Source organism: Thermobia domestica, chromosome 7, assembly GCF_964235325.1.
Source record: "Thermobia domestica chromosome 7, izTheDome1.hap1.1, whole genome shotgun sequence".
NCBI lineage: Eukaryota > Metazoa > Arthropoda > Insecta > Zygentoma > Lepismatidae > Thermobia > Thermobia domestica.
The window spans coordinates 44820088-44844373 of NC_137460.1; the positions used below are offsets into that span (position 1 = coordinate 44820088).

The following is a 24286-nucleotide window of genomic DNA, read 5'->3' on the forward strand; positions in this document are numbered from 1 at the left end:
CATAAACTTTTATTTCTAGGTTGCTATCAAAAGATGTAGTGAGGGAACATTCAAAATATCTTCTTTTAGTTTCTCGAATAATTCATTGTGAGTGGAATTCCATTTGATTTTTTTGTTAAGAGTCTTCATCCCGGCGGAATTAAAATACCGCTAATTTTACAGTAATTATGTGATATCTTCAAATAGATAAAAGATGATCGAAATGTGGAACAAGAGTGCCCTAGACAATATTATTTTACATAAGAAACCGTTATCACAACTCACTTATCTGCTTTCGATTTCGAGCCATTTTGAATATCGGCATTTAATTTCGCGTTTCTAAACAGCTGAAAACGGAAAGGCACTAGGTGACTTGTGATAACGGTACCTCACGCAAAATAATATTGTCTAGGGCGCTCTTGTTCCATATTTTAATTATCTTTTATCTATTTGAAGATATCACATAATTACTGTAAAATTAGCGGTATTTTAATTTCGCAGGGATGAAGACTCTTAACTGTTGCTGAAAATGTTTAGTTTTAGTTGTGATATCTTACAATTACATTTAGGTACAATTTCAAATGAATAACATACATGTTTCTTTGTTAACTGTTTATTTATTATTCTGTATATAAAAAACAAAATCCTGCTATTCCTTCTGCTAAATGTAGGATTTACAGAACAACAGTGTCTTGCGAATGAGACTAGAAAAAATAATTCAACTGGTATTCTTATCTAAAGTCAAAGCTTCCTTACTTCTACTAAACAAATATTGACAGGTGTGCAGAAGACGATCTTTCTCGTATTAGTAGAAAATAACTAAACATAATTTTCAGCAGTCTGACAACGGTGAAATGTAGCCCTACAAATAAAGAAAAAAGGATAAAGTATCACAACAAAAATATTTGTAGCCTATTTTTATTTCATTAGAATTTTAATTAATTGCTAAAAAAATATGTGATGTAATAACAGGGATGTAGGCAGGGGGTAATAAAGAAGTTCGATTCGATACACAAGCATAGCAAACAAGTACATCGCACTACTACTATAGGTATTATTATTATTATTATTATTATTATTATTATTATTATTATTATTATTATTATTATTATTATTATTATTATTATTATTATTATTATTATTACTTGTACACCAGGAAAAACTTCGTGGAACCTCGAAAAAGAATAACGAAATATCTGATGTGTTGTTCCTATCAGCTTCTTTCACGATACTCATATTTGAAATATATGTATATTTCGTTCATTTATTGCAATTTTTTTTTCATTATTATATTTGGAAAGATAAAAGTAAGAACAAAATTATAAAGTTAAAATTGTACTGGAGTTGTAGAAATCTTTAGAATTAATAATTTAATAAAATTCATAAAACATAGAACAGCATGACAAGTTCAGCAAAGAATATAATTATACTTCTAATTTTATTGTCACCGGCCTAAGGCTCATTTTCTCTAAATTTAAAAGAAATATAGGGAAATAGACTTATTCTGAACGAACCCTCGTATAGTTCCAAATGTTCTAGAAACTCTTTTGTCATCGCTCTGGTATGTCTTCTCGTCTGTGTTGGTAAGCCAGGGTAAGATTTTGTGACCATATATGGACATACGTTGCAGAGACAGTGATTTCCTTTGTGAACGCTCTCAGTCCGGAAAAAACGGGAAAGTCGCAAAGACATCTTTCTTCTCGTCATCACTCAACGCTGATTCGATTATTTAAAATGTCCGCACTCCTTCAGCCAAAGAGTGCGAATTTGTTATTCTACGTCATCACCAGAGAGCTTCAGCCCGGAGAACATATACGCAATAGCTAACTGAACAAAGCGTTCAGTTGCTCTACGTCTCATCGACGAGGAACTCGTCGACGTTCGTTCGCGCTTAACGCGCCTTTCTGAAAGCAGCATTCAGGCTGCCTGTAATTATTGCACTACTAGACGATTGTGTGCACGTAAACGTTCTGCGTTAAGTTAAAAGTGATGAAGTTTTATATCTATATGTGAAAGTGACAGTTCGTATTTCCTCACATCAAATTTTACGTAAGCGTACTTGTCTGATAATACGGCGACAACGACCCCCTGGAACAGAACCCATATTTGTAATGCCAACTTGGAATTCTTATCGAGGAAGTAGCAGTTGACATTCAACATTGGGACTTCAACTTCAAAAACAGCTCATATACTCGAATACAGGACATCAAAGGAGCAACTTCAACAGGCTAGCCGAAGAAACACGTGAGTTACCTATCATTTTAAGCCACCACGTTATCTGTTATTTAAGCCACCACACCGCCGTGTTATTAATACTGAATTTGTTAATAGTAGATGTATTTGAAACATACATACATGTAATGCTTGTGCTTATATAGTGATATTACACTCGTTCTATCAAAAAGTCATTTGTCATTTGTCATATTATTATATGTGTAGCTTAACTGATATTACGTTGCTTACATTTTCATCTGCCATGCTCCCAGTCATCGTAAGTTGAAACTGTAGGCATGGGCGGTAATCGTATTCGTCGTAGCGTAACTGGGAATCACAACTAAGAAAAGGGGGAATATATGAGAAATAAAAGTTACTCCGAACCACGACGTAAATAACGATTACACCCGAAATGGCGACCGTGACAGGACATACTTCAATCTTCGAATAGAACTGCATTTAATTATTTCAGCGTTCATTTATTAAAATACGAAAATAGTAAATATTTGAATCACGTAGTCACAAGTAGTTAACTGGGTGCAGAATCATGCGTAGATTGTTTTAACTCGTGAAAAGAAAAGAGGAAGAAGAAAGAAAACAATAGGTAGTGTTTGAAAACAGAAAGTAAATATAATTATCACAGAAATATCATTAGCATAATTGGTTTCGTGCGAAATTAAAACATCTTGTTTGTTCGCGAGTTTTTTGTTCCGTCAACTTTTAGAGTACGTATAAACGAAAGCACTGAACAGCTGATCATAGCTACACACACACACACACACACACACTCATAGTCACATATGCACCTTAGAGAGTAATGAATGAATAACAATTTGTTTGTTTATGTTAACTGTCTATCGAAGCACTTTGCAAAATGAAATTTTAAAACAAAATAACAATTTCACACTTCCTCTCCTTGCATATTCTGCCAGAAAGAAAATAAAATACACATTTTTTTATTATTTTATCAAAAGCTCCCTTGTTCTGTCTTATGGTTTTTGTTTGTTTGTGACATTTTTAGGCTAATTCCGCTGTTTAATATATATTAATAGTACTCAGAACACTGTAATATCGTTTCTTAGTAAACTGATAACTGAATCACACTTTTAAAGACATGCTATAACCTTTGAACAGTGCCTGCCCCAGAGGGATTGTGTTGCCTGCCTCCGTTCTTTCCGAGCCTCACCAGCGCAAGTTCGATAATAATTTTACCCCTGTGGTAACACATATGTGTAAAAATGTGAAACTCTTGATTCAATTGAGATTTGCAGGCAATGGATGCTTTTAAAATTGGTAAATCGGCGTTACACATATATATAAGGCAACCACATTTACGTAAGTACAAGCTAACCTAACCGTATCTTACCGGATATGAATGCTATTAAGAGTATAATACAGGCAATATAGTAAAGTTTAAACCGGACTTGTTAATTTACCTAATTTAGTTTGACACAAAATATAATTGTTCCACCCTTTCGATCTACGCTAAGTGCGTAGTTTTTGAAAATTTACGTCTAATTACGAACATAGTTCTGCGCAAGAAAATTATTTATGTAGAGGGAGAACATAGAAACAGCGTTAAAAATGTGCCATGGTTACTAAGAAATTCAAATGCAAATCCACTTGTAGTGATTACTGGCCCAGGCTGGTGTATGCTTTTCGTACATGTCTTTCTTTCCACGCACACCAAACTTCACTGATCCGCCTGCTTCCAACGGATGCATCCTTTCTTGCACTCGAGCTTCAAGCTGTCCTGAATCATCATAGATGAAGTGTTACGTACATAAAGTGACCACCCAGTGTAAGTTGGTACGTGTTTTCCTTGTGAGTTTTAATACATGTGTGTGCTGGCATGTTACAAATCTGTATACCGTTCGTGGCAGACTCAAAGAAAATAATTCAGATAATATTAAGACATTAGATAGGATAGTTACAGAATTATACTGTTTAAATAATTTCTGGTGACGCCTTTCAAATTTTGCCAGTGCCAAGCAGGGAATGGACAGCCGCTAACAAACTTGCTGTTTTGCTCAAAAAGCTCAAAAAATACTTGCTGTTTTGCACTATATATTTGCTAAGTATCATTGTAAAACGGTAGTACAGAAATAATTTTAAGCTTTTTTCCAGTTGGGCATCCCAGATGCAGCTATCTATACGAAAGATACTTTTAAAAGTACTAGTTACCCTAGCTATATATGCGTATTTGCCAAGTATCATAGAAACGGTTAGGTATGAATATAAAAAATATTTTCATACCATATTGTAACATTTAAAAAAATCAAAGAATAAACATAACTAAGAAGAACTTTAGGAATGATTTTTTTAAAAATCGAGTGTTCGGTTTTTTTTGTTTTTTTTTTCGGAATAAGCACATCATGCTGAGCTAAGTGATAGTTTGGATTTGGCTACACTATTACGTAGTTCTTCATATACAAGGCCTATAAGAAAATTTTTGCCTGAAATATATTGGATCTTTTCATCCAAAAAGAATTTAGAAAGCTTCTTTTCGTACCCTATCTTAAGTTCATGGTTTGTACGTCTTTATAATGAATCAGGCTTTTGAATGACACCATTTGGTTGTGTCTCAATGCATAAATATGAGAAAAATTCTCGAAAATTTCCTGAAAGTTTCCAGAAGAAACTTTTTTTTTTTTAATTTAGGACCCACACCGGGATCCCAGCTTCAGGCATGTGCATGAAGGATATTTCAAACGTATGAATCTTGAAGGGTATGAAACTTGGTTAGTGAGTACTAGTACAAAATGTTTTTCGAACCAAGGACAACAATTTGTGTAGCTAATATGACTTCGGGAGCATGGGCGCCCGAAGGAGAGGGCAGGATGGGGCTCGGGCCCCCCTGTGGCTCACAGAAATGTATACGCAATATAGCAATCCACGTATATTAAATACCAGAAATACCAGACGAAATATAGTAACCATGGAGATGAGTCCCTCTCTAGAAAATTTTCCTCAGGCGCCCCTGTTCGGGAGGGAGAGAGGTTAATTGAGAGAAACACGAGATTGTGTTTTCGTGTATAAACGGTAACTTTATATACCGTTATAATAAATTTTCCATTTATTAAAATGAATGGTGGGAATAGGACCTACAATACCATTAAATACTTCCTTAATATCCTCAACCATGATCTATTAATTTTGAAAGGTAAATTATTTAAAATATAAAATCAGCGAGCTACTTACCTTATATGTAATATTTGGTTCTGGTCTTAACTGTTTCTTTAATATAAGAGAAACAAAGTTCTGCTATTCCTTCTGCCAAATGTAGGATTTACAGAGTGGTTTGCAAATGAAGCTATCAAACTAACACAATTTATGGTCTTATCTTCGGCCAAATTCTTTACTTCTACTAATTAAAAATCGACAGGCATGCGGACGAGGATTTCTCTCCTAAGTATTAGTAACTATAGACTAACCATAATTTTCAGCAGTCGACTGATGGTGAAATGTAGCCCTATAAATAATAAATAAAAAAGAAAGGTAAATGTAACAGGAAAAATGTTAGTGTCCAATTTTTATTTCATAAGAATAATTTGCTAAAAAAGTTGTGGTATAATAAATAACTGCCTACACTCAGAGTACTCTTAACATTGGTTCTTCCCGCCAATGTTTTCTGCTGCTTACCGTAGCCAACAAACGGAGATATCATGTAATATATTGGAATATCTACGTTGATGCAGAAAATGTTATTTCCGTTTTCGAGTTAAGAAACCTGGTTACAAAGTTAATCTCGGCGGCTTATATACCGGTATGAAATGAAATGAAATCTTTTAGTTTAACGTCTCACAAATATATCTTAAGACTAAGAGAGTTGAGTTGATTTTGAGTTTAACTTTCTTTTCAGCAGGGAGGCTATATGAGACAGGACCTACTGATTAACGTGGAATCCGAACGATATGAGGTGTCGCTGGGAATCGAACCCGGGTCTCCCACGCCAAAGGCGTGTACGCTAACCGCTTAGCCACAAAAGAGCTCCGATTAAGGCTAAAACAGACGGATGATTAAGGTAAGTGAATGATAATGTGGGAGGAAACGTGAGGACTCCGAGAAAACCCACGGACATGATGTTGCCCACCACAAACTTACTTGGAAAAGAATCTAACCAAGGACCCCAAGCACCAGAGGTAAGCTCTCTTCCACTGAGCCACCGTGGTCCCGTACTGTTTATATAAATAAGATATTTGTAATTTTACATTTGTTACTTTAAACTTGAGATTTACATTATTAGATGTACTGCATAAGACGAAATAGCAGTGTTACGTGTACACCATGTAAAGGATAGGTTTCTATGGCGTGATATTTTCTCATTTAGTATTAAAACCGGAAGTGATAGTATAGTTATTCCACTTCCGCTCTTAGAAGGTATATTATAATGGAAATTGAATATATTCTTGGAACGCTTAATTGATTGCAAAAAACCATTTCATGCTATATGTTACCGTTTTCACTCCATAACGATCAACGTTAAAATTGAAAGTGGTCAATTTCTGCCACTTCCATAAATTTTGTCAGAAGATATATATATACGATTACAAAACTATTTTCGTAGAAATACTATACAGAAAATATAATATGTTGTTCGTTACTTAAATATCAAACACAGTGGACTTACAGTGTTAGTGAAAAGATCAAATATAGTGGATTTAAACTTTACGAACCACTCCAGTTTGTGAACATATCGATTGGAAGATTTGTTAATTCCGCTTGAGACCTTTAATTCCATACGTCCAGTAGTGCTTTTACGCGTTTACTGTAAACAGTATCTTTCAAAGTTTTGTTTCGAAAAAGAAATTTTGTTTCTTTTTTTTTACTTTTTATGCTTTTTAGCTCTTATACTGTTTTCCTTAATTTAGTATTCCCTATGAGTATTTGTCTCTTGAAAGGATAATGTTATTTTAATTCTATATTTTTCATCACAAAAGAAAATTATAAACTTCAAAATGTGATTTTAAAAAGTACATATAGTACCTTGTTTGTGTGTCTAGAGCGAATTAATTGTTTGCATTATACATTAATTTCATTGGGCAAAACAAATCCAGCCAAAGAATTAAAAAGAAAAGAATTGCAGAAAGAAGTAAGTTCGTGATCCGAGGGTTCGCTGTATTCCGCGTAAAAATTTTGCACATACCAAAAAATAAAGACTACTACAAATTCTTAATTTAGGCCCCTATATCTACTACCAATAGATAGTTATGATCCTCATGCAAGAAAATATGCACGCCAAAATGTTCAGTATGTACAGCTGTATCTATCTGACACACAGGATATTCGAGTAGCTAAGATGCCATTGTTGGTATTATTATTCTTACCATAAAGGTTTTGCTAGTTACTGACCAATAATAAAGTTATTAATCTTAATATTCGAATATCTTGCGTTCACTATGCGTTCTGGGGTGTTACTAATCTCACAGGATATACAGAGTGTTTCAAAACAACACCGACAACGTTTGGAAGGTGATTCCTGACACCAAGATAAAATCAAAGATATAGATCAACCTGGGTGCTCAAATGCTTCCTTTCGGAGTTACAGGCTGCCGAAAACATGAAAAAATGAGATTTAAATGCCCATTGTTGTAAAACTATGGAACCTACCGTAGTCGGATCAAGACTTTACTTAGGAACTTCTATGTGCCCTATTCAAATATCCAAGTTTCAGAATCCTGTGGTACTTTTGCAACAATTTTTATGGAGGGAGTTTGGCTACTGACATTTGATTTGAAGTACTCAGCAACTACCACTTTAAAAATAGGCTTCAAAGGTACCCGATTTGCGACCGTAGAAGAGATCAAAACTAACACGATGGCTGAACTTCGGAAGATACCTAAGGAGGACTTTTGTCGGTGTTTCCAGCAGTGTTAGGAGCAGAGGAGAAAGTTTTGTGTTCGAAGGTGCCTACTTTGAAGTCGGTTAAGTAAATGCATATTTATTTTGGAGTATGTTTACTACAAGGGGTCCAGAAGCACGTCAAAAACACAAGATTTACAGGAGAAATGAATGATGCAAGTACTTAGACGTAACATAATGTAACCAAATCTAACCTAACCTAACATAAACTAACCTAAGCTAACCTGAACTAAGCTAAACTAACCTAATATTAGTAGAAATAAGCGAGATTCTATCATTCTTTTTTGGAAAATTATGCGTGACCCCTACACTAATATAACATAAACTAAAGTAACCTAACCTACCCAAAACTAACCTAAACTAACCGAATATGAACAGAAATGACCAAAATTGTAACATTTTTTTGAGAAAAGAGCTGGACCCCTTCTGCTAAACATAGGCCTTTATTTTGTGGTAGTAATAAAGAGCCATAACAAAATTCCAGAAACATTTTGATTGCTCCTCGTATATTCTGGATATATTCTGGATATATTCATGCATAACTTCAACAAATGTGTATTGATTTTGATTACTCATTTTTTGTTTGAAAGTTTACCTTTCCCGGTGGTCTCATATACAGTAAATTTATTTTGAACCTTATGGTAATATTTCGAGCTAGGCAGTGAAACACTTCAACGGATGATGGGTTAATTACATCAAAGTAGCATGCGTACACACAACCCAAGGGCGCCGATTTCTCTATAAGGGCCCACTCAGACGCAGAAGTTATATATATGAGGATGTTAAGACAAATTGTATTCAAATTATACCAAATATTGTATATTCATAAATACATTAGGGGCCCACATAAACTTGGGGGGGGGGCGGCCTCCCCAGGATCGGCGCCCTTGACACAACCATACGTTCTTTAGTATGAATATGGTATCGTAATAGCATACGTATTGCAATGTTTTGGAACACTCATACTGCATTATACTCTCTCCGTCGTTTGTAACATTTTAAACAAATGAATCATATGTGTGAAGTCGGTTAAGATTTATTTTCTAAAAAAATTCTAATATTGATTCGTTCAGGGATAAGCTGACAGATTGGTAATAAAAATAAGACATATACAAGGCTATATAAAATATAGAAGTTATGATACAGATTAACAGTAAATTTACCTGACTTTCACGCTCATTTTTACAGCTCTCACAAACTTTGTATTGCATAGGTAGATTAACACTGCGGTTTGTAACCTTCTTTTTCCAAACATCGAGATCAGCCTTACAAAGTAAACAAGATGTATTATATTTTAGAAAGTAAACAAACAATATAATAGTAATAACAAAATAATTTTGACTTAGAGTTGTTAGGAATACAGGTCCTATCCAGGTGATCCAGGGAGGAGGCAACTCCCTAAATTTTTACTAGACCCTCCGAAAGTTTTCATGGTACACTTGCAAATGAACTAAATATGGTGATGAATATAATATGGTTGGATCGGGGCCCCATAACTTTTACCGGCCCCTCTACATTTTTGTGTTGGATACATTTCTGTAGCAATACCTTATTGTTTCATTCATAAGTGAAAGAAGATGCTATTTGTTTGAAATATAATTGTTAAATCTGTTTAAAATGCGACAGCTCAAGCAGTTATGACTTATTGATAACGTCTAGTAATGGGCAAATCGATTCGTTTCGGAGAATCGATTCATTTACTTTGATTCACTAAAATGATTTGATCATTTAATTCGTTCATATGAATTGGTCGTCTTGCGCATTCCTTTTGCGCAAGTTAATTAGTTGGGAATGATTCGCTCATTGAATCAGTTAGGTTTCCGCGCATCTCTTTTGCGCAAATGAGTTATTCGATCATATGAATTGAGTGGGAATTATTCGAACATATGAATCGCTTGGGCTAGTGCACTTCTTTTCTGCGCAGCTTCATAAAGTCCTTGAGGAAGTTTGTGATTCTCAATTCATTTCGATTACGGCAAGCAATTCATGAAAAGTACAAATGATTCATTAGAAGAATCGATTCATTTGTGAAGAGAATCATAATTAATTTGATTCACGCCATGATTCGTTCATAATGATCGAACCGTTCATGATCGACACAACACTATGCGGTACAAAATACAGTGGATTTTACGTGTGTGAACGACATGACGTAGCTCAATTCTCACCTAACTTTTGTACTGTCTATTTCCAGTTTTTCATGATTTTGTACATATTAAAATTGAAATTAACTGATGGTTGCGTAGAGATTTTCATAACTTTGAAAATGCGAGCAGGTGGCGAGAAAAGCAATGGCATGGGTGATTAAAAAATAAATATTGTTTTGTCCCTGGTGGGAAGATAAAACCTTCGCAAATCAGAATAATTGATAAATTAATTATAGTTAATTAGAAAAGAAATGTACCGTATATCCAGTAAGTACCCTTTGTAAACTAGAGCAAACAGAGTAAGGGATCAAACATAGCCGAAGATCCCTGCAGAGAGAAAAATCTCTATAAACGTTCACATGGTTAAGCAATTGATTCTTTATATTCCCTGTAACATACAGGGTATCTCAAAAGTCCCCTGACATAGGGTAACTGCTGTTATTATCAGAGCTACAACAAAATGTAAGAGGGGAAAACAGTCTCCAAATGTGATGTTTTCAATCTAAAGTGAAGGATTTTTTTTTTTTAATCGAACGGGCCGTTTGGGCTCTACACTCTTTATGCGCCCAATGTTAAATGAAATTGAAACGTTTCCATTTACCTGGATCTACAATATAAATGAATGAAATTATTGTCTGTTATGCTAACGTGTCGATGGCTATCCCTAATTTAAACATGCCCTCATTCACCATACTCTTACAAAGTTACTCCACCTCCTGTCCTGTCCTCCCGCCAGCCCCAGGTAAATGGCAACGTTACAACGTTAAAAAATCCTTCACTTTAGATTGAAAACATTATATTTGGAGACGGTTTCCTCTCTTATATTTTATTGTAACTCTGATAATAACAAAGTTACCCTATGTCAGGGGACTTTTGAGACACTCTGTATATATTAAATTGCATTGCATTTGCAGAAGCTGAGACTATGGAAATGGTCAAAGACAAGTATCCGCCAGGTACTATTAGAGCAATGAACATGACATTCACAGAGTAACTTCGAAATGTAATGAGGCATGCCTAAACTCTTGTTTTGCTTCCGTTCGAGACTATATTACAAGTTATAAAGGTAACCAAGAAAGTTCTGTCGCTTTTTGTGGAGGTCTATGTTCAATTGAACTTCACACCGGGGTTGAATGCGAATGGAGATAAGGCGAAGGTCAGTTGTTGGTGTTGGTATATCCAACACACTGCCTGGTTCTGGCAGTTCAATTGCACCATGAACTTGCGTAAGTACAGTGTGAACATGAGACCACCACAGAGCGTTATAAGGGCGTGTATGCTGTACGAGTTCAAACGGCTCGCGGTATCGTGCATCCGGTACTGCTACTAGCTGGTTAGAACATCAATACAACTGTGTACTGTCAGCAGTTGAACCGTGTTCAAGAAAACTCAAAACTATGAAGCCAGCACTTCTAAATTGCAAAGAGGTCCTCCTGTTACAGGACAACGCTAAGCCCCACGTGGGTAGGATGACGCGGGACACCATTCTACGTCTTGCATAGGAAACAATATTGCATCCGCCATACTCCCCGAACATTGCACCATCCGATTATCACCTGTTCCATTCCTTGGACAATCAGCTTAGAGGACGCCAGTTCAAATCCTTGGGTGAGGTGCAAAATGCACTTGATACCTCCTTTGCCCGCCGGAGCTCTGAGAGTGCGCCCCGGAGGAGACCAAAATAGTATGTCTATAATATAATAATAAATAGAATAGTATCAGCAGTGCCCCCCGGAATATTGTTTCTGAAAGAAACACTGCTTTCAAACCTCACGTCACCAGAGATCTACAAAGTAAAACAAGACATATCACGAAGCTTATCACAACAAAAGTGAGAATGCGAAGATGTGTAGAGATGAGTATGTCCGTAAAGCGATAGGACTTGTAATTCAAAGTCAAATTCATACAAATGATATGTCTTGTTTTAATTCGTTTGGGTAAAGTCAACCATAAATTAGCATAATCAAAAACATGAACCGGAGGATTGGAAACGAAATATCAACTAAATTCCCTACTAAGCTTGCAAGAGAACTCCCTATGTCTTGATTTACTTTGTAGGTTTGTGGTGAAGTTTTGAAAGATCATGGACCAGGCATGTTTAGTGAGTTAGGTATCAGGTGACTGTGCCAGCCAATGAAGCAGTGAAATATCATGTTTACCCAGGCAGGGTAGGACATTGCATGTCACATGTTCTCGCACGTTTTATGTTTGAAACTAACTCCACCAGGACTTGCAGTAAAGAAACTAAAACCGGGTCCAATACCTGATGTTCGGGAATGTATTTAAATTCAATCAAGTACTCTATCAGATTGATTATATTTTTAAAAATATTAATTATTAACAGCTTGAAGCTGAACAACTTTAAAATGAATTGTGTTCACCATTTACTCTGTGAACTGAAGCTGTGTTGGAATGTCTTCCTCAAACCTACCTTTCAGTTGCGATTCTACAACAACTATTTACATATACTTTTACTGGTGGCTAAACGAAGTTTATCACAATAGAAGTGAGAATGCGAAGATATGTAGAGATGAGTATGCCCGTTACCCGATAAGACTTGTAATTCAAAGTTAAATTCATACGAATGATGTCTTGTTTTGGTAAAGTCAACCATAAATTAGCATAATTAAAAACATAAAACGGAGGATTGGAAACGAAATAATATCAACTAAATTCCCTACTAAGCTTGCAAGAGAACTCGCTAAGTTAATGATCATTTAAAACCCAAATTTTACGTAAATAAGATAATTATATTTTAGTAATACAAAACAGATAAATTGTCAATTTAAAAGGTTTTTAATGTATACCTGGGTAATACGAAAGAATATCTTACTAAAACTTAACAGTTATTAATATTCTTGTGTAATTTTTAAAAGTTGTCAATAAGCTTTTCACTTATATGTCTCAGGTCCAGGAGCTACATTCTCTCTAAATATGGCCTATCTTTGAACAACTTGAACAGTAGTCAGCAGCTGAAGAAAGATATTCTACTTACACGTATAAATAAAATAATAATATAATGCACTCTCAGGTTAATCGAAAAAGTTAAATACCTGTCTTTTCCTGCATAAACGCATTAAACTGCGCAATTGGTTCCTGTACTTTGTCTTGATCAGTCGCAAATGAGTTCTTTTATCAGCAAGTATCTTATCCAGATCCACAACTCTCTTTGCTAGCTGAGGAACTGTCCTATATGTGAAAAGAAACCTTACTATATCATGCTGAAATATTGGTCATTATAGTAATATACATTTATTATTTGTTCGAAATTTGCAGTCAATATCGAACAATTCGATCATTAATATTTATCTAAGATTTAAATCATTATATTATACTCGGTCATACAGAGTCCATAAAAATATTATAAACACAATTGGTGGTACTTGCGTATTGTCTCACTATCAATACAGTAAGTAGTATGATACTTCCTAAACAAATGTCGGTACTCTCATGACTGTAACATGTGACCTATGGCGTATGATAGTGAAACAAAATGGCCGGTGCACGCTTGACATTTGAGAAACGGAAGTTCATAGGTACTTCAAAATGGTACTTTAACCCCTTACCGTTTTCGTCCCTTCCCGAAAATGTGCCAAAAACCTAAGTTAGTTCAGGATTCACTCATATATCAAAAAATAATGAAAATTAGTGCAGCGGTCTAGGAGGGATTAGCCGTCATGTGACCTTCATTGCCGAAATTGTGCTAAAAACCAAACTTAGGCCAGGATCCATTTATATGGCAATAACCATCAAAATCGGTGCAGCGATCTAGGACGGGTTAGCCGTGATGTCACCCTCAATGCCGAAAAATATGCTAAAATCCCAACTTAGGCCAGGATTCAGCCACATGCCAAAAAGTCATCAAAATCGATGCAGCGGTCTAGGGGAACTTAAATGTTAAGCATCCTAACATTCAGATTTATTTATATAGGTAAAAAATCAATTGTGATTCCATTGCTCTGACAACAGTAAAATCTTCATAGCTAGGGATGCGCACGAGACGAGTCGAGACAGAATTTTCCTGACAACATTCGAGTCGAGACACAGCTCTTCCAATAGAGAAGAATACATTTTTCGAGTCGAGACATCACTTTTACAGCACATTTTCGAGACGAGACAGCCTCAAATCTTGTCTCGTGCGCATCCCTATTCATAGCATAAGATCTCGAACACTGGTTTAGTAAGAAAATAGTGTTTTCTTGAGCTGATTCAATATCATCCTGTTTCTCGTATTTCGATCATTTCACATCTCAGCATAAACTCTCTCATAAGAGTGAGGTGCGTCTTACCCTTAATTCATGGGAAGAATCTGATCTATTTTTGATGTGGGATTCGTAGATTTACGATAGGTTTTCAAGAAAGAAAATTTCTTTGACTATAATTTGCGACACTTGGCATGACCCATTTCCCGTGTAAGAAACAAGATCTGTTTACTAAAAGTACTGCTGTCAAATTATTTTACAATTTGTGACAATACAACATAACGTAATCATTGTTTTAAATGATTTTCACTTGTATATCACGTAAACTTTCAAACTTCACCACACGACTTCTTCAGATTCATTTGATTGGTTCTCTCTCACCGACACGTTAACATGAGTCTATCTGATTAGCACGTGCACACATGACATGGACAATTGGAAGAGTTGGGTCAAGGTAAATTTCGTAAACTTTAAGCAGGTTATTGTTGTTTATACATTATATAATATAAGCATTTGAAAATGTGGTATTACTTTTGACTATTAATTAATAATGCAAATCAGACTTACGGAGGGTTATGAATATCGCCGAGATTTAGGGGCGGCAATTCCTCATCATTCTGAATTGCATTCGCTGCAGCAAGTTCATTCTCATTGTCGGACATTTTTGGCTGAAAAATAAAACAATCTACATAATCTATTATTATTATTATTATTATTATTATTATTATTAGTAGTAGTAGTAGTAGTAGTAGTAGTATAAAAATATGTAATTTACTAGCGAATAGTGTGTTCGTACCATACAAATGGATGAAAACTAGTACTGTGTAAGATTTTGGTCAAAATTGAGAACAGTTCATAAGTAGCAATTACACATCACTAACTTTCTGTGGCAAAGAAATCTAAGCAGAATATTGTTTCTTTCCCACGACTCTACGAGAGCAATTCGAAAAAAAAAAAAAAAAAACTCTCCGTCTATACAAGAAATGGCTAGTGAGAGCGACGTGAGTTTTGTGGCACTGTGTGCAGTAGTTCAGTAGACAGTGGACAATAGAAGGAGAAAGTTGTGTTGCAGTTCACTCGTTTGACATAACAAGTGAAAATAAACGCTCCAACAGAAAAACCTCCAAATGTCAAGTGTGTGAGGTAGTACGATTTCTGACAAGTAAACCTTACGTTTGGGTGAATCGAGTTGCTGACTGAGACCCATATGAGAAAGTAGTACTAAATGTGGTCAGTATTTCAGTGAAGTTATAGGTGCGAAGCTCCACGGGTTTAGGAGATACTGCTGCCAGAACATCACATAGAAGTACAGAATAGTCTTCATACAGTTGGAGGTAAAAGCTCTGTAAGATCTCTTGTAATGACAAAAGGTGAATAACAAATATATGGGTACATATTAGGACTAAGGGGAAGTCATATAGTAAGGGTATACCTGACGGCGGCCACCTTGAAATCCGCCATTTTGAATTAAGGTTAAGTTTTTAAAATAGGAATAGGGTCATGTGATACATGAGTTAAGGCGCAAATTTAATCAGAAGAACAATGCTGACGTTACTTTTGATTTACGCGCAATTGGCAAGAAGTTAAGGGAAATTAAATATTGTTGCCTTGTAAATTTTGTGTTAATGATAATAATTAAATAAAAAGCAGGTGGATAAATATTAGGTCTATGGTAAGAGTTGCCTTGATGGCGGCCATGTTCAAATCCGCCATTTTGAATCAGACAAAAGTTTTAAACAAAACGCATAACATTGACACCTTATTAATAGCAATTTTTACCATAAATCCAACGGTATAACCATTTTTGCTTTATCATTAACCAGCATTTGTTATCGCATAAACAAGTTGCTAATTTAAGGAAAAATGACCAAAGTGGAATTGAGTCATAACTGAACTTGGGTCTTTCTTCCAGAAAAGTCCTCAATTAGTACAATCAATGTGTAGTTCAGAAAAGAGTGCATGACTTGCACAAATGCTCTGCTCACAGTGAGCACACCTGACAAAGGCAATCGAGTTACACTTGACACATTTGTCGTTAACAATTCCGTCAAAGCAGTAGTCGTAAGGAGCGATCCAACGTCCAGGTTCTTCATTCAAATATCCAGCCTGATTGAAAGCGAATCGAATCCTATTGCGAAAACGAGGAGCATTGAACTGGTAAATTGTAAACGACTGAAATTATATGAACCTATCACGATACCATATATTCACGTCACTTTCTGTTACTGCTGTATCAGCCCGGAGACTATTGCATTACTCTATTCCCATTTAATTTTGTGCTGGTTAATGATAAAGCAAAAATGGTTATATCGTTGGATTTATGGTAAAATTTGCTATTAATAAGGTGTCAATGTTATGCGTTTTGTTTAAAACTTTTGTCTGATTCAAAATGGCGGATTTGAACATGGCCGCCATCAAGGCAACTCTTACCATAGACCTAATATTTATCCACCTGCTTTTTATTTAATTATTATCATTAACACAAAATTTACAAGGCAACAATATTTAATTTCCCTTAACTTCTTGCCAATTGCGCGTAAATCAAAAGTAACGTCAGCATTGTTCTTCTGATTAAATTTGCGCCTTAACTCATGTATCACATGACCCTATTCCTATTTTAAAAACTTAACCTTAATTCAAAATGGCGGATTTCAAGGTGGCCGCCGTCAGGTATACCCTTACTATATGACTTCCCCTTAGTCCTAATATGTACCCATATATTTGTTATTCACCTTTTGTCATTACAAGAGATCTTACAGAGCTTTTACCTCCAACTGTATGAAGACTATTCTGTACTTCTATGTGATGTTCTGGCAGCAGTATCTCCTAAACCCGTGGAGCTTCGCACCTATAACTTCACTGAAATACTGACCACATTTAGTACTACTTTCTCATATGGGTCTCAGTCAGCAACTCGATTCACCCAAACGTAAGGTTTACTTGTGAGTGCGAGAAAAACTTTCGGCAGCCGCGATTCATCGCGAACTGTGTGGTGTTTACGGATCAGAACGTGATGAGTAAATTGTTTACAATTGTGCTTTTCTCAGGTACATTATGAGATCATCCAACTTTAAACGCGTGATTCTCGGAAATAAAATATTTACACTTGTATCATTATGGTTTTCAGCCGAAGTCGTATCAATGCACTTCAATGGATGGCCCATCAAACAATAGAAAAACAATAATCTGTTATACTTAAATACTCTACAACGTATTCGTCTCTCCAGCGACCACAGCGCAATTAACTTTCCGCATTGTTCTTCAAATATTTAAAGCTCTGAGACATGTCATTCGTAAGTGTTCTCTGGAGCAAGTAGTAACAGATTCCTGGGTGAGCGAAGTCCTGCCTCCTTTCACTTTTAGAAAAAAAAAATAGTAGTCATCATGTAAAACAGCTGTACATGATGGTTGTTTCTTCACTGCCACAACGCTGGGAAAGACTATAAAATCATGCCTTTTAAGTGCTCTGAGATATAAAGAGCATAACGACTAAGGCATATACCAGGCTATTTCCAAAAGTTTTTGGTCTGTCACAGAAATATTGCGCTACTGGTTAGTAAGCCGTTCATGGCATATGGTGTCATCTATTGAAGAAATAATGTATCAGTTTCAAATGTCTAGCTGCGTCAGTGGAAGTCATTTGAATCAGTCTCTGTGCGTTGATCTCACATAATGCATGAGAAAGCTCCAGTTTACGCGGCTGTTGTCCTCAACGTTTTAGCGCTGACGTTGAACCTCCTCAAAGACACAGTTTTTTTTTCTGTAGCCTTAAACATAACATACGTAGATTTGATTTTGAGTTTAGTGTACCTTTCAGCAATGAGGATATATGAGACGTGGACTTGCAGCTTGACACCGACATCAAACCCGGGTCTCACACGCCAAAGTCGCGGTCCGCTAACCGCTTACCCACGAGGGAACTTGAAACAACAGTCGTATGGACTGGAGTGTTGTCATGGAGGATGCGAGCTCAGCGCACAGCAAGTGATTCAAACGACTACTTCCTCCAATGAATTGACGCAGCTGGGCAATTGAAACTGATACATTAGTTCTTCCATAGATGACAGTATATGCCCGGAACGGCTTACTAGCAGAGTCACGATACTTCAATGTCAAGCCGTAAACTTTTGGAAATATTCTCGTAAGATTAAGAATAGAGTTAATGGGAATATGTCTGTGTAAAGCTTGTTCTTGATGACAAATTATTTGTACAAAAGAGTCGCAACATGCCTACATAAAATAGTCACAAATCGATCATACTATAAAAGCAGAATCACTACTAAAGGGAGAAAGGTTGAGCCGAGTTAGTGCCTTTGCCTACACCATTGGCACTGATTAATCATGAACTTTGTTCCTCACATTTAATTAACTGGATGCACACAATTGCTGTTTTATTAGTCTATTATACTATTACATAACTGTCTGAGAGGAATCTTATTTTTTCCCTATTTTTTTACCATTTTTATTTTCAAGATAAAAGAGAAGGAAGTATGGCGATCGTGAAAAAAAAGTCGAATTGTATATTTCAGTGGATTTACACATTTCATGGACTCTACCTGCCGAAAAAAGGATTTTTGGGTGTATGTCCGTACCGGGGGAGAGCAGTGGCCACGGCCTTTCTCTCAAATGGTGACTTACAAGTGCTATTGGATCTGGGAAGAGATACCGAGTATCTCAACGTGTTCGTGGTACCTCAATACGCTAAAGAGAGGTAGTCCCGTATTACCTGGACGATCCTATCGGGAGGAGAGTGTCGGATTCCTGCCTGCGGGGGACTGAACGGAAATGGGGGAGCGGCCAATCCCAGGAATCTGGGTAACGGCTCTGATTCTGCGGAAGGGAAGAAACTCTGTAGGATATGGGCCGGCACCAAACTCAAATGGTGCCTTAACACGTACCATTGGATCTTGGATGAGATGCAGAAGCATCTCGACGTGTGTGCGGTACCTCTTCACGCGAAGACGGTTGCCAGTTAAACGATAGAGGTAGGCAGAGCCGGGACGCGAGCCCCCTCGGGCATTGCCTGAGGTTCCCGGATTGGATAGAACTCTGCCGGGCTGTGGTCATATCGTGGGATTCGGTAGCATATGGAAGCTAATCCCAGGAACCTGGGTAACGGCGAACATGTGTGGGAGGTGAGTTTGTCTTGAAACGCTCAGGCATCATGCTTGCAGAGCATGGTAGGGGCTGACTCGCTAGCAGGACCGTCTCCACCAGTAGGTTAACTGGTAGGCATTGAGGACTCGGTCGGGCCGCGCAGTAGGCGTATCCCACTCCCTCAGAGTTACATCGCTTAGGCGAGTCAGGATTAGGGAACAAATCCTGACGGTGCACTATGTGCACGAGGACTTAGGTCCAAATTGAGCAACTACGGGCGGGGTGCAGTATAGGTGGTACTCGTCCATTAAAGAGACCGAACGGTCGTGGGCATGCTCTCCCTGCATGCAATTAAGCGTGGAATTGTAGACCCCTAGCATCAAAGTGTATGTCCTCTCCTTTCGTCCTAACGTAAAGATATTTACATGCCTAGAGACCATGCCGTTCAACGTATCGAGACCAAATTTAAAACTTAAAAGTTTTATGATATTCCCCAGAAAGATTTTTTTATTTTTTCTACTACTTGAACTAAGGGTAGTTTACTGGAGGGTGAAAATTAAAATTTGCAATTTTCTCAAAAACGGTTCTAACGATTTCGTTCATATTTCATAAAAACGACACAGACTATTTTGTTCATATTTTGTAAATAAATAAGAGCCTGACAATGTGGGATAACTCATTTCTCTCGAAAAAAATTCGGAAGTGGTAGTTATTTTGGCGGGATTTTTTCCCCGGACGACTTTCTCAAAAACGACTACGATGGCTTTGTTCGTATTGCATTAACAGGTGTTTCATTATTAACCTAAAAAATAGCATAACTCATTTGTCCTGAAGAAATTCAAGAGCCAAGAATTGCCATAGCCAAAGAAGCATTCAACAAGAAAAGATCACTCTTAATTATAAATTGGACTCACTATTGGACTAAAGAAAAAATTAGTCAAGTGTTATATATGAAGCATTGGAGTGTATGGTTCAGAGACATGGACGTTACAGAAGTTAGAGATGAAATATTTAGAGCGCTTCGAAATGTGGTGTTGGAGGAAAATGGAGAAGATAAAGTGAACCGAGAGAGGGAAAAAAATATGTTTTAAAACGGATAGGACAGAAGAGGACACTTCTGTCCAGCATCTTTCGTAGGAAGACCAATTGGATTGGATATATCTTACGAAGAAGTTTTCTTCGTGCCACCATATAGAAGGAAAGATGGAAGGAAAGCGAGGAATAGGAAGAAGAAGAACACAACTGATCGATGATTTGAAGAATAGAAAAAAAGTCGGAGCTAAAAGAGGAAGTTGAAGATCGAGAAATGTGGAAGAAACATTTCCAGGTCCAAATTTAATTAAAAAAAAAAAAAAAAAACTCATTAGTCCCATGACCTGCCGAAAGGCAGAATACTTAATAATAAGGTTGTTCTTGGAGATGTTTTCTAAAAATTAAAAAAAAAAGAAACTAAGACAATCTTTTCATATGTCATTAATAACTCCATAACGTTGCACAAATTATTTGTCATGAAAATTTTATAAGCGTAGTTCCATCTTCTTCTTTATCACCATTATTATTATTATTATTATTATTATTATTATTATTATTATTATTATTATTATTATTATTATTATTATTATTATTATTATTATTTCCTCAAATACGACTCATGCGATTTTGTTCATATCTCATAAACAATAAATAACCCTAATACATGATAGTCATTGCCATTAAAATGTGCACAAACAGTAGTTTACTTTTCATGCTGAGTTCTCCTCGGACGAAGTTTTCCAAAAAACATAGTTTTGTTGGTATTTTATAAATAAGTCAGGGATTTATTTGTAGCCAGGGAAGCCTGGGAATTTCCCCCCTTCTAAATTTTGGTTTCCCTGTCTCTAAGTTTAATTTAGTCTTCCCAGCCTGGGAAGATATTTTCCACCTTTTTTAGACTATACAATCTGTTTTAAAGTACAATGATTCAGCTTCATATTTTAGTAACTTTTTTTTTTTTTACTTCTTTAGTATGTTTTTTGTCGCGAACTATGCTGGTCTTGTTTATAGAATTGTTTCTAGAAGGAAAATCTTGCAGCTGATACCATTGCTTATCATTCTTCATCTGAGTAGCAAGTAATAATAATAATAATAATAATAATAATAATAATAATAATAATAATAATAAGTTTCAGTTATCAGTGAGCAGTCACTGCAGTTGTGAATTGGTAGCTTCTTCGTTGACAAGCACGTTATAAGGAAATTGATATTAGACTATATTTTAATAAAAGAAAAGCTCCTGAGGATGAAAAGGCAAGTAATTCCGGTACACAAATTAACAGGCTTTCGTCTGAAGGTAGTGCAACGTCGGAAACCGCATTATAGACTGCATTAAAAAAGTAAAAAAAAAAAAATTACTTGGGGTTGCCTATCAAACTAGTACCATAATTTCAAAGTAGGTAGGTTTAAAAACAACGTTGTCCCACCCCACTTTAAAGTTGTTCTGCTATACGGAACACAATCTTGCATAAATATTCTCCCCTTCTACAAAATCCACAAATAAAACACTGAAATAAGTGTTTCAGTAACAACTACAATCTAACATGATTTTAGTTTTAAAAATTAGAGCGAGAAAATTTAGTGCGGTGGTCCTTACCTTCTATTTACACACATAAAGGCAAAGTCAAGCAAATGAATTTCCTAACATATTTTTTTTTCTTTTACTATGAATAATTTATTGGCATATGTCCTACAACTTGTGTTTTTAATGTTGCACAGAGTCAAACTCATGTTTTAACTGCAAATAATAATAATAATAATAATAATAATAATAATAATAATAATAATAATAATAATAATAATAATAATAATAATAATAATAATAATACGAATTTACAATTTAAAAGAGACTCATAGTTCATTTTATGCGTATTTCAGTTGCCTCTGCTCCTTTGACAGTATTTCATGTCTCTCAGGAGAGGCCAATGGCGTCAATTGCTGTATTTTTATGAGACCTATTCAGTTTTGTCAGATGTCCCCAAACAAAACACCTCCGGGTAGGATTTTAATTTAAATATGTATGTTCATGCTAACATCTTAGGCCTGGGCCCCCCTCATGATTGTTGCCAGCAACCGTTGAATAAATAAATGAAAGTCGTGCCTGCAAGTGCGATGGTAAATCACTTCAAAGTCTAATTTTCACTACCTCAATTTAACAGTACGCTACATGCCTCTAGATAATTCATAATATAATAGAATAAAATAAAATTAATATACCTTTCTTCAGTAAAATTGTTTTGACGTTTAATAGAGTCACTCAAGAACAAACCTTCAATAAGAATTCGTTTCTATAGAAGTATATTTTAGTTTTATTGTTAAAGGATAAATCTACAATAAATGCATTTGATTGTTATTAGGCAATGTAGCCTAATTTCAGTTATGACAATCAAGAATCAGCGTTTCCATTCAACATTGTTATTTTTAAAAACTTTCTAAATTTGAAAACCGTTACATTTTAAAATGGCTTTCCAGGCCTAACTGCTATTTCAGAAACGACATGTAATAGAACTGAGACTATGTACAGTGTTTGGTGATCGTTTATAGTATGTCAGGCATGTCAGTACGGGGGGAAATTTGTTGAACCGGGCAGATAATGTGGTACAAAATAGGAGACTTCTTTCAGTTGGAAAGAGGGAAAATTGTAGGTGCAAGGTTAGTTAGCGCAAGTTGCTAGTATATTAGGTGTGTCGTAAGGAAATGTAAAAGCTGATGAGTGGACAGACTACAGAACCCATGGAAAAGCAACATTGGCAAAGAATAGTGGTGAAAGGATGAGAAATCTTTATGGCAGGATCGTTGAAACCAAGAACTGTAGTGCGAACGCGACCCGAATTCAATCACTACCTGAAACAAACATCCTACTGCAATAACGCGAGTTACATAACCTGATCATCTGCTTTCGGGTTGAAATTTCCAAACCGCTGTTCAGCATCTACAACGCTTTAGCGTGAAAAAAGAAAAAAAAATGGTGCCAAACAGAGACAAGATGAAAAACTTTGATCCACCTGGCCAGCGACGCAATTACGCTAGCTGTCTCCCGGGGCAAGAACTCACCTTAGCGCCCCCTTGACCAACCAAACCAAAATGCTCCCCCAAATATTTGCCCAATTTTGTGTCCTCCCAATCTTGCGCCCCGGTCACAAGCCCCGTTTGTCCACCTAGTTACGTCACTGCACCTGGCTTTGCTACAGAGTTGACCCACCTAGAAATAGATTCTTTCGTTTTTATCATGCTGTCCCAGCCAACAGCGTTGGCTCATCCGTCTCGTCGATTGCCAGGTATAGCCGGCTAGGATCGTCTGCCCTTGGTACAGAGAACATGCAAAAAGGACTACCGATTGTAGGAACGCGTAATATACTCCGGTGAGTCTTCTTTTATCTTATTTCCAACAACAGGCTGTCTCTATGTATGGTGGATATTCAAGGAAGCTTGTGCTTCAATTGTCTTCTCCGTATAGTGAAACATGTCGGTAGCTCTGTGGTGTTGTGGAGGACAATTCGTTGACAGCGTCACAAAGTGTCGTGTCTCAAAAAAAAAAATCGAAAATTGAGATATTTTACTATGTAGTTACATACACTGACTTCTACAATTTCCCAAAGCGACACATCTGTAATGTGCGTTGTTTTGACGGTGGTGATGACGTCACTGTGGCGTATCTTGAGATTAAGCATATAAACCATTTTCACAAACAGTCGTATCTTGAGTTACGACAGTTTGTGAGCAACAGATCTTTCGCAACTAGACAGATACGCC

General features: G+C 36.3%; 1 protein-coding gene across 1 annotated transcript; it reads right to left on the bottom strand.

The window, feature by feature from the left end:
* Positions 1–582: 582 nt before the first annotated feature.
* LOC145688865 (uncharacterized) lies at positions 583–22854 on the bottom strand. The gene is made up of 6 exons (XM_081763034.1): positions 22751–22854; positions 14972–15072; positions 13256–13391; positions 9219–9320; positions 5395–5665; positions 583–841 (listed from the first exon to the last, which is right to left on the bottom strand). The coding sequence occupies exons 2-5, from the start codon at positions 15064–15066 to the stop codon at positions 5636–5638; spliced, it is 363 nt and encodes a 120-aa protein (XP_081619160.1). The 5' UTR covers positions 15067–15072; positions 22751–22854; the 3' UTR covers positions 583–841; positions 5395–5635.
* Positions 22855–24286: the final 1432 nt, after the last annotated feature.

Excerpts from the sequence above, each read along its gene's own strand:
- LOC145688865 (XM_081763034.1), bottom strand. The coding sequence starts at position 15,066 with ATGTCCGACAATGAGAATGAACTTGCTGCAGCGAATGCAATTCAGAAT. Across the intron at positions 9,321-13,255 it reads GTTTATGCAGGAAAAGACAG|GCTGATCTCGATGTTTGGAA; the intron begins GTATTTAACTTT and ends TTACTTTGTAAG. Across the intron at positions 5,666-9,218 it reads AAAATGAGCGTGAAAGTCAG|GGCTACATTTCACCATCAGT; the intron begins GTAAATTTACTG and ends TATTATTTATAG.